The sequence below is a fragment of the Rhagoletis zephyria genome, unplaced genomic scaffold (genome assembly GCF_001687245.7).
Source record: "Rhagoletis zephyria isolate East Lansing unplaced genomic scaffold, Rhagoletis_zephyria_1.1 Rzeph_scaffold_00232, whole genome shotgun sequence".
Taxonomy (NCBI): Eukaryota; Metazoa; Arthropoda; class Insecta; order Diptera; family Tephritidae; genus Rhagoletis; species Rhagoletis zephyria.
The window spans coordinates 100,773-111,723 of record NW_016157316.1 but is presented as its reverse complement, the minus strand read 5'-3'; the positions used below and the strand labels follow the sequence as shown (position 1 = coordinate 111,723).

Sequence of the window (10,951 nt, the reverse complement as noted above, 5' to 3'; positions counted from 1 at the left end):
TTATTATAAGTAGGACAATATATCAAATTAAGGGTTACTAAATTTAGTACCTCACGTTCATTTACCATTTTTCAATAAGTCTACTAGTTATTAAGATATTAAGATAAAACTTACAAAAACTATAATTATCCCTTATGAATTTTCAATTCTTCATTACTTCAGCAACCAAGTGAAAAATACAAAAAAGTGAGACGAGATTTATTTCAAACGTTTTAATGCTTTCGTATGTTTATATAATATTAAAAGGACCATGGACTTGGTCACGTCGATTTGGTCAGTTTTCAAGATCGTGGTGGATGAAGTCAAAAATGTATGGTCAAAGATTATGAATCGTTTGATATTTAAGTTAATAGTAGTTTCAAGCATATAAGTATTTACACACATCAACATAGTACAATTAGGGTGAGTCCATTTATGCAGTCTTGAAAATTGGTGCGAAATGGTTTCATTAGTCACCGAAGAAGCACATTTTTCGCGGTTTCTAAATTTGCCGTTATATGAAACTAGGGGACGCGCATTAAGTGTTTAGATAAACATAAATATTTTAGTTAAAAAATAAATGTAATAGTTTTTAACATATCCTGGGAAATCCTTTTGAGGACCCTCCAATAGGACGATATTGCTTTGCATTCAGCTTGAACGAAAAAAGTCACTCCCGGGCATACTATTCTGTAATCCGGTTCTTTCATTTAAAGGTTATTTATAAAATTGAAGAGAATTTTTTTTTAGAAAAAAACTGGAGATTCATTTAAGTTTTTCAATATAACTTTGGTAAATGTTACTCGATCGGTACGTAATAATTACCAAATGAAGGCGAGACTTGCTGTTACGGATTTATGATAATGGCCCTTATTATGAGCTGCATTCGATATTCGATCTTCGCTGGCTATCGAAGATCGAAAGTGAAATTCGTATTGAGCTATGCAAGCGTGTCGAAATTTTCGTTGAGTATCGAACAGAATTTTGCTTTCGATGGTGTAGCGAAGTGTTAGAAAATTGTGAAAAATGTATGATTTTGTATATGTTTTCTTACATTTTGGCGGCTAGACACTAATTTTAAACAATTTTTATTAATTTCATGCAGTTCTAACATCGTGAATACTAAACACAAACTCGAAAGGCTGGTTTTACTTGTGAAAGAAAAACCCAATACTGTTGGCACGATCTCTGAGAACAAAATCGTAGCGCTGTTGATAGTTTTAAAATATTTTAAATAGATTTGGCTCACAAACGCCACTTTAGATGGTCGGAACTTTTTAATGAATCTGTAGACAAATTTCTTAAATATATTTTATATCAAAATATATTCGAAAGACTAATAAACTTAAACTCTCTTAAACATTTGCTACTCCTGGCCAGTTTACTAAGCTCTCATCCTCTGACGAATCGTTGAACCAGAACTCGTTGTACTCATTTTACCACGTTTTTATAAACTCGCTTTCTTTTTTATTTCATTTTAATTAGAACAAATTTACATAAATATGTATAAGCACACTATTTAGTTTGCTCGATTTGTAAACAAAAGTTGTGTTTTTTTACAAATTATCCAGTAACTTGCCAGCAACTCTCCAGTAACTTAATTTCTAAGAAGTCGCTCTCATAGAAAAAATTTACAAAAAAGTACGTGAACGCTTTTCCAGTAATAATTTGCAAGTTTCATGAACAGCTGATTAATTGGTTGTTTATTTGCAGCATATTCCTAATAAAACAATAGATTTTATATTTAAATACGTTTATTTTGTGAATTTCCGCAATAAAAAGCCACAAACAGTTTCCTTATTAGTTTAAATTTCATCCAGCAACATGCGATCAGCTGTTTTTCGTACTGGCAAATTCTTACAAGTAAAAATTTATCCAGTAAAATCCAGTAAAAACTTGCAACTTCAGCTGTCATTTTTCGCTCTCTCAATTTCCCCTACTTTGCAAGTTTTTGCGTACGAAAACGCCAAAACATGAAAATTCGTAAAAACTTTTACTGGATTTTACTGGAAATGAGTAAAAAAAACGCAACTAAAGCTTCTCAGCGGTGAAAAATATACTATTGTGAACGACCTAAACGAACGAAATTCACAATAGCGCTATTCTTCATCGAATGAGCGCCATAATACCAAATGAAAATTCGTTCGCTCAGCACTTTCGACCACAGTCGAAAATCGAATGCAACTCATAATAGGGGCCAATAATATGATGAAAATCTTTCAGATTATAAACAAATTATTTTAAAATAAAAAAAAAATGTTGAACAAAATTTTTTGTAATTTTTCTATATTTGCAATTTTTATATTGTATGCATGAACATAAGTAAACTAATTAGTGTTTGTAGAAGTTGTGCCCGTTTAGTTATTTCATACTCATTTGCATAAATAAAATTTTTCCACGATGATGGAAAATAATGGATTTGATATTAGAGCCACCGAAATTGTTCCAAAAATTGCAAAAATTCGCAAACCATAGCTAATATTAAAAAAAGATAAGAATATTTGGAAACAGCGGCATATATACACGCCAGTAATATTAATGCTGTTCTTTACATCTTTTAACTATAGGCCAGTGCAACTATCAAGAGAACAATTAAAATTTTATTGAAAACAGATAACTTTGATATTAACGATAAACTAAAGGGCTGCGAGAAATGACATTTGACTTTATCTTTTGCGTTAACGGATTCACTATCTAATAATATGCACCAAACCTTTTTGCTGAACCCNGATATGCACCAAACCTTTTTGCTGAACGCAGAATTTTGAACAAGAATTGGTCTTATTCGACTAGTGTGTTGTGGGGCACTTGGCGGTCGATGCGCGGGCTCTTAAAATTACAATAAAAGACTAATATTTTGTAGGCTTGTTGTTGACTTCATGATACAATATATTTTCACTATTACCAAGGGATTTGAGAAAAATTTTATTTTCGACCCGCCCTAATACGTATGTTGAACACGGCGCCGGCGGATATTGCAGACAGAATTGTCGCAGCGCGAACTGCTATTAGGTTAAGGGAAACCGGGTCCTTTTGTGACATAGAAAGGAAAAGAAGACGTTTTTCTGCACACGTTACCTCTCAAGGGCTAGTGATGGGGGTTCTGATATGCCATTGTGCGATTGGTATTCATGCGGTGAGACTAGGAATTTCGACTAATCCAATTGTATCAGCTGTCAAGAGGAATATGAAGTGGAATCATCTCCACACTTTCTGTTAGACTGTCCAACCTTCGCGATGCTATTATGGAAGCATTTTGGCTCGCGCTTCTGAACAAACACTGAGCTCTCAGGGATCGAAATTAGCCGCATTCGAAATTTCGTAATCGGCTCGCGGAGTTAACTTAACTTAACCTAACCTGTACTTCTTTGAGCTATGAAATAGTTGGTCACATTAAGTATATGTATACTATTGGCGTTTTTCCTTACTTCAATGTGATTATTTTTTGTGAATATATTGCCTATTTTCTAAAAATCCTTATACGCGCATCGTGTAGCACACTGGCATATTCAAAACCAAAAAATTCAACGGTTAAGTTTTCGGACGAATTCGCATCCAACATAACAGCAGACTAATGCGTGCTGTAGGTAACAATTTGTTTAATGAAATTTCCTCGAAACCCGTCAATCTTACGAAAAAAAGCTACTTTTTTGTGTACACTGAGAAAAGAGTTTAGTTACGACATTTAAATATGTTTCTCTCAACATAATCATTTAGTTACAGTAACATTATTTGGGTTCAGTTACCAAATCATGTCTTGAGAGAAATATACATATTTAGCTGACTTTTTTCTGAGTGTGGGCAATTTGCTGAGCTGCAAACTTGGTAAACGTAATTTTTTCGTAAAAGTAGTGTCCGTTAACAAGATTTTCGTAAAAATAACGTTTGTTGTGGCCTCTAATCCAGCGTTACAGTTCTAGCTGTACTTGGATCGCTGGGACTTTTGGTATGTTGTTTAGGACCATGCAAACCCCAGTTTTCCCTAATTTGACCGTAGTTAAATGTGTTTATTCCCCATACGATTTTGAGATTTTACTTCACTGCTAATTAATTTTTTTATTACTTTTACTTTTTGCGCACTTTAGATTTTCACATTGGGGGATTTATATAATCTGCAATTTTCAGGTGTCATTCTCTTGCATTTTAAGCGCCATAATATATGCTACGTTTTCAACGAGTTCACTTTGTAATAATCCGTGCTTTTGTAGTTTATTTGTATTATTGTATTCATACATATCTAAAACGATCAATTAAGTTTTTTGTGATAATTCAATCGATTTTATTCGTGCATGTATCGGGAAACCTTTTTGTTATTGGGTGTTTGTTCGCACCAAACTTCCACCCGGTATGCCAGATATTCGTTAACCACTCTAACTTACACACCCAAATTAATACAAATTGTCTGGCTTTTAACACTCGGCCACGAATTAGCAGGCAACTTACAAAAGTGCCAAGACTTGTCACAGCTGCTTCGGTAGACACATCTACATATATATGTATATGTATGTACTAAATTCATATGTATATATATACATATATTCTGTATTATTGCTAAATGTATTTTTAATCTTTATTTTCTGTTTCATATTTGTTAGGCAAAAAACTCTGGCACCTCCAAGCGAACACATATACGCGCGCATACAGTAGTCATTGAGTTGATAGGTAAAGAAAAAAAAACAGGTAAATTATTGCTAATTGCACACAAAGCTTCACTTTTAGAAGCACAACCGTCTCGTTTCCAAATATCACACCAACTGTTCGAGCTTTCGCTGGTATCGCTGTGTGGGACTTAATTGGTGGAAAATGGAAAATGGAAAATGTAAAAGCTGACAAGCAGTGCTTTTACTCTGTAAAAGAGAGGAAAAGTTCTCTTTTGTTCTGTCTCTATGTCAGGCAGGGATGAATAATGCAAATTACAAATTGTACCTTATATCATAAAAAAATGCACCTAATTGAGAGAGATTGTACCTAAAAAAAGTTCGTTTGTAGTTTTTTTATAAATTTTTTTTTAAATATACATTAATTCAAAAGATGGATGTACTTTAAACTTCATTAGGTTTCTTTTTATACCCGAGCGCACTTGTGCACAAGGGTATTATAACTTTGTTCACATAACGGTTGTTTGCAACAGCCAAAACGAATCGAGATAGATAAAGACAAATGTATACATAAATGATCAGAATGAAAAAAAGAAATCGATTAAGAGGTGACTGGTCTGTCCGTCCGTCCGCCCGTCTGTGCAACGATAGCTCGGGTAAAAATTGAGATATCTTAACTACACTTGGTGTGTGTGCTTCTTTTTAGCGTAGGACGGATGATACTGAAAATGGGCAAAATCGGACAATAACCACGCCTACCTCCCACATAACGCTAGTTTTCAGAAATACGAAAACTGCGATATTTTAGTAACTACTGAAGCTTATTCAATTTCAATTGATATTTACAACGATCTTTAGACGAAAAATAGTAATAATATAGATTGTTGGAAAATGGGCATAGCCACATCCACATCTTGGTAACTGCTTTACCAATTTCTTGGCACAGTTCTTGCCTTTTAAAATCGGACAATAACCACGCCCACATCCCATATATCGGTAATTTAGAGAAAGCAGAAATCTTCGATAAATCAATAAATACGGAAGCTAATTTATTCAAAATTAATGTTTGCAATATCTCTTTAGCAAAAAATACGCTCATGATAAAATTTTGGAAAATGGGCGTGGCACCACCCACTTATGACAACATACATATGTGTATCACGGTAACCGTTCTACCAATTTGTACCAAACTCGTTACGATTGTTGTGCTTGCGACATAAAAGCAAAATGTTGAAAATTATTGAAATCCAACTAAAATTACGTCCACTTTTCATATAACGGTAAATTTCAGATATGCTTGAAACTTCGGTATTTCGAAATTTACGGACGCAATCCCTTAAAAAGGAGTAACATTATTATGGAATTTTGGAAAATGGGCGTGATACCGGCCACATATAACTGTGTGGGCAAATCTAAAAAACAGGTAGCCTTTGTGTTATTAAGCTTTATTTTCATGGTTGTAAACTATATCGAACGGGTTGCTTTTGATTATAATTCATAGGCGTATACTTGAAGCCACAAAAAAAATTTTAATCAATTTGTTGCGTAACTTTTGAGTTATAGATGTTTTCATGAAAAAAATATATTAAAATAAATGAATTTTTTGTGTAATTTTTAAGAGGTGAAATGTTTATTCTGTCATAACTTTTGAAGCACACAATATACTGGTTTGAAATTTTATAGCCAATTAGTACTTATGTGGACACTTCATATGTAATAGGTAACTAAAGTGTGCTTTAAAAAATAACTAAATAGCAAGTAACTGAAAGTTTGTAACTCCACTTTTCACAATTTTCAAAATTTTCGGTTTATCGCGTATAGTTTTTGAAGCGTTTCATTTTAAAAACTTTTTAAAGGTGTATTGTATTCTTCAAACACGAACAATTTGATACCTTAGCAAGAGGCGTGCTTTCAGAATAAACAAACTTTCAAAGATAAAATATTCTGCGATTATTCCAAAAACATCTTAACTGAAGGCCTGCAGTCCTTATAAAGTTACATATACCTGTCAAATGCTTCAAACAAAGTTTCTCTAGAAGTGTGTAAAACCCCTGATTTGCTACTTTTAATGATGCTCCTACTTGTAGTCAGAATATTTTGAGCGTGATATCAAATCAAGTTTTTTTCGACAAAGGTTCTGATAGGTGCTCTTACTTAATTGGAGCCTTCTAAGTTCAATGGCGTCCTCAGTTTTGCCCGATTGGCTCCACTTTTCGAGATAGCGGTACTTGAAACTTTGCTTAAATTATAACTATTTCATAAAAAATCTTCCTCAGTTTTGAAGATATTTTACTAAAATTTTGCACACGATTGTATTTTTACATTACCTTCATTATCTCTTAAAATCATCGACATCGGTTTACTATAACACCTAGCTCCCATACAACTTTTCAGAGCCAATATAGGTTGAATTTATTATATATCACGCATACAATTTATTATTCAGATATGAAGTTAGAGTTGCAGCGCAAAAACACATAACTGAGTAATCAGTTGTATTGGAGCTATATGTTACAAGTGGACCCATTTCGATAATTTTAAGGAATAATTAAGGTAATATGTAAAATCGTTATGTTCAAAATTTTAGTAAAATAACTTCAAAACCGAAGCAGTTATTTATAAAATAGTTAAAATTTAATCAAATTTCCAAGTACCTTTATCTCGAAAACCGGAGCCAATGCGGTAAAACGGGGGATGCCAATGAATTCAGAACCTCCCAATTAAGTGAGTTCAACTTTCAAAATCTTTGTAGAAAATTTACAACTTGCACAGCGTAATTTGAACCCAGTTTATTTTGTTGTTTTCTATTTCAGCGATCTAAATCTTTATTCTTCGTCTAACTTTTGAAGCACTTGATGAAAATCAGTGACGCCCATATTTATCGATTTAAATATAAATTAATTAATTTACAGATTACGAATAGAATCATATATAAAACATAGGTGCGCCCACAAATTAAAAAATTTAACTTTTTGTTTTGAAAGTGTACCTGTTTTTTAGATTTGCCCATATACATACATAAGTTTATCTCATTATGTATAACTGAACGTTCTATCGAAGATGTTTTAAATAGGGGTAAAACCACCCCTGCTTACATGTAGGGGTAGTTTTCGGAAAGGTAACCGCTATAACTTAGACTTTTTTACTTGTTTTAACTAAGATTTTATCTATAGACTATAGTCTAAGGCACGGTGCACATTAGAGCGATACGATATGCGATACGATACGCGATGCGATATGAAAGCGACATCGACATGCGCGCAGTGCACACTAGGCCGAGACGACATGCGATGCGACACACGATACCATGTGCGGTGTAATAGCAAACCGTGTCGCAAGGCCGATACGCACGCGATATTATATTGCAGCAGTGTCGCACGGCCGATATGCATGCGATATTATGTCGCAGCAGTATCACTGTCTTGCAAGTGTGCACAGTTTTCATCGCTTCCTACCAATTTACACGCACTCAACATGTCTATATCGCTTTCGTATCGTATCGCATATCGTATCGCTCTAATGTGAACCGTGCCTAATGGGAATCGGAGAAGCTTTGTTTTTGTCTAATTTTGACTGCTGAAAAATATTGGCGAAAAATACGAAACACATATTTTGTGAACTTTACTTTTTTATCCAGCTTTTTATAACGCAACAGGAAAAGTCTGCTAATTAATCCCATTTCCTTTAATAGCTGCAGCAAGTCTACAGAAAATAATGGGAATGGATCAAATAGCTATTGCTTCAACTACAGCAAATATGAAATTTAAAGAAATCCTGAACACAGGACTCTATGGGTGAATAAAATCAATAAAAAAGTTAAAAATGTTATCACATGCGGGGAACTTTAGCTTTCCTGTTTTCAATAGATAAAAAAATGCATTCCAATAATTGCAAAGGGAGAGCGTTTGTAGATTTTAGACCTTCATTCGAGAGAGGGGAGTACGTCGATCTATGGCGCATTTTATGGACAAAATTAGTTCTAATTTCGAATATAGAAAATATAACAAGAATTACGAAGTTGAGGATAACTAAGTAAATTGTTAGTTTTTCGAAGTGGCTGTTCTAAATGTAATGTAAAATGTTTAAGAGAATACATAATATGACTTTATTAATTTCTTTCTTTTAAATTTTTCAAAATGAAAACGAAGCTTCTCCCGTTCCTATAAGTAGATATATTAGCACGGTGAAGGAAAAGAAAAAAAAAACTAAAAATGTATCTGATCAAAAGATGGTTCTACCTATAATATAGTGATAGTACCTAATGTACCTTTACTCTGCAAACGTCGGAAACTGATATGTATTCCCCCCATCTGGCATCACCTTTAGTACTTTTCGTGTTCAATTGTATGCATAATACATTACATACTTTAAGAACACACCATGTTTCATTTCTAATATATTACATTACTTTATGAACACATCACGTTTCACTTCTTTTATACTACACCAACTCGCTACTATGTATATTTAATTGATATATGAATAAACGCTGTGGTGTAGTGGTAAGCAGTGCGGGCTTCCAATCCGCAACGCCTGGGTTCAAGCCCTGGTCAAAGCAACATCGCAAAAAATATAGAAAAAGGTTTTTTCTTAACAGCGGTCGTCCCTCGGCAGGCAATGGCAAACCTCCGAGTGTATTTCTGCCATGAGAAATAGCTTCGCATAAAAATACAATCGCCGTTCGGAGTCAGCGTAAAGATGTAGGTCCCTCCGCTTTGTGTGACAACATCAAGACGCACGCCACAAATCGGAGGAGAAGCTCGGCCAAACACTAACATATGTGTAAGCGCCAATCTATTATTATTATATGAATAAACGAGGCACTCGCAGCTTAACAGGCTAACCTAAAAAGGTGGTCGCACGAGGCGATTTCGCGTTCTACTTTTGCTTTCAACTCACGCAGGGTTGCACGAAAAAAAAAGTTTAATGGCTAAATGTTGGCTGGCGACCAACTTTGTTGAAAGCGATTAGTTGAAAGGCCGTTCAACCAAAAGTAGAATGCAAAGTTGAGCAATGCAAACGCCTTTTTATGGCGAATATTTTTATATATTTTGATATTTTTAGCCATTCAATTTTTTTTCGTGCAACCCTGCGTAAGTTGAACGCTTAATGAAATGAAATGCACCCACGCAAGCCAATTTCGGGTGACGCAAGACAAAAAAAAATTCTACGGCGTGCGTACCAAAACGCAGTGTAGGTGTTCTTAAACTTGAAAAAGGCAAAATGAGCTTTAAAAAAAGGCAAAAAAAGGCATATATTTTTTCATTTTGTTATGAACTTCCTGTATGTACAACCGAACCACTTTTTGCCAAGTTTTAACGCATTATATTTGTTGTTATTGAACTTTTGTTATTTTTTTAAATAAATAATTTTAAAAATAAATATAGTTCATTCTTTAACCAAACCCGTGGAAATCCATGTTTCCAAATTTGAGTAGTCCACTTGCAAAGGCGGTATGTAAATTTTTTTAGATTTTTTGTTTTTGGTGAGTAACGTACCAGTATTTAAAGTAGTTTCATGTCNTAATTTTAAAAATAAATATAGTTCATTCTTTAACCAAACCCGTGGAAATCCATGTTTCCAAATTTGAGTAGTCCACTTGCAAAGGCGGTATGTAAATTTTTTTAGATTTTTTGTTTTTGGTGAGTAACGTACCAGTATTTAAAGTAGTTTCATGTCCACTAACAATACAGTGCAAAATCTTTTTATTTTCTGAAAAAATAGCATCAAATGTTAACTACTATTGCAAAAATCGCTATAATACTTATGTATGTATTTATACACTTTCAAAAGTCTCCATCTTCTGATGAACTTAGAAAACTGCAAGAAAACGTTGTAGTTTCGGTGCCTAGTGGAAGGCGTCGTAAAAAAGAAGCAGACCAATCTTCATGGAAGAGCGAACGAGAAAAGCTAAAATAAGATTGCTATGTAAAAGTTATTATATATATATATAATTTGAAAAAACTACCACACTGCGATATTGTTTTTTAATGTTAAATATTAGGCTCTTATTTATCCAAATTTTCAGATAATAAAGAGAAATATACAATTTGGATGTTACTTGTTGTTGTAGACGTTTTTTTAATTAATGGCTCACTATTATAAAATCACATAACGCTATTTGAAAGTGGACTACTGATTTGTGCAATATTAAAAAAAAAAAATCCAACAAACTTTCGTACAAATTTCGAACTTTTAAAAATTCTTAAAAATCAATCGACATTTTTAGCCATTTGAAACGTGTACTTTATTCTACTAGAATACAATGTGCTACAAAACTGCATACTCAGAATTTAATTAAAAAACTCGAAATTTCAACGATAATTTGTAGAATTTTTTTTAAATTGCATACATTTTAAGGCAGTGTCACTCGA

At 33.5% G+C, this 10,951-nt stretch overlaps 1 protein-coding gene across 6 annotated transcripts in view; it reads right to left on the bottom strand.

Moving 5' to 3' along the window:
* Positions 1 to 10,951, bottom strand: part of LOC108358294 (tRNA-dihydrouridine(16/17) synthase [NAD(P)(+)]-like) — a 329,073-nt gene that overhangs the window by 252,683 nt on the left and 65,439 nt on the right. For 2 of the 6 annotated variants that reach the window (XM_017609537.1, XM_017609530.1), the window contains exon 1: positions 4,423 to 4,722. The exons of 1 other annotated variant lie outside the window; for it this stretch is intronic. Coding sequence is in view for 2 of the 5 variants with exons in the window: in XM_017609530.1 (XP_017465019.1) it covers positions 4,423 to 4,498 (76 nt within the window). In the remaining 3 variants the exon portion in view is untranslated. Of the gene's footprint in view, positions 1 to 4,042; positions 4,335 to 4,422; positions 4,723 to 10,951 lie in introns of those variants that run through there. 3 more of the 6 variants (XM_017609532.1, XM_017609529.1, XM_017609527.1) reach the window with 3 other exon arrangements.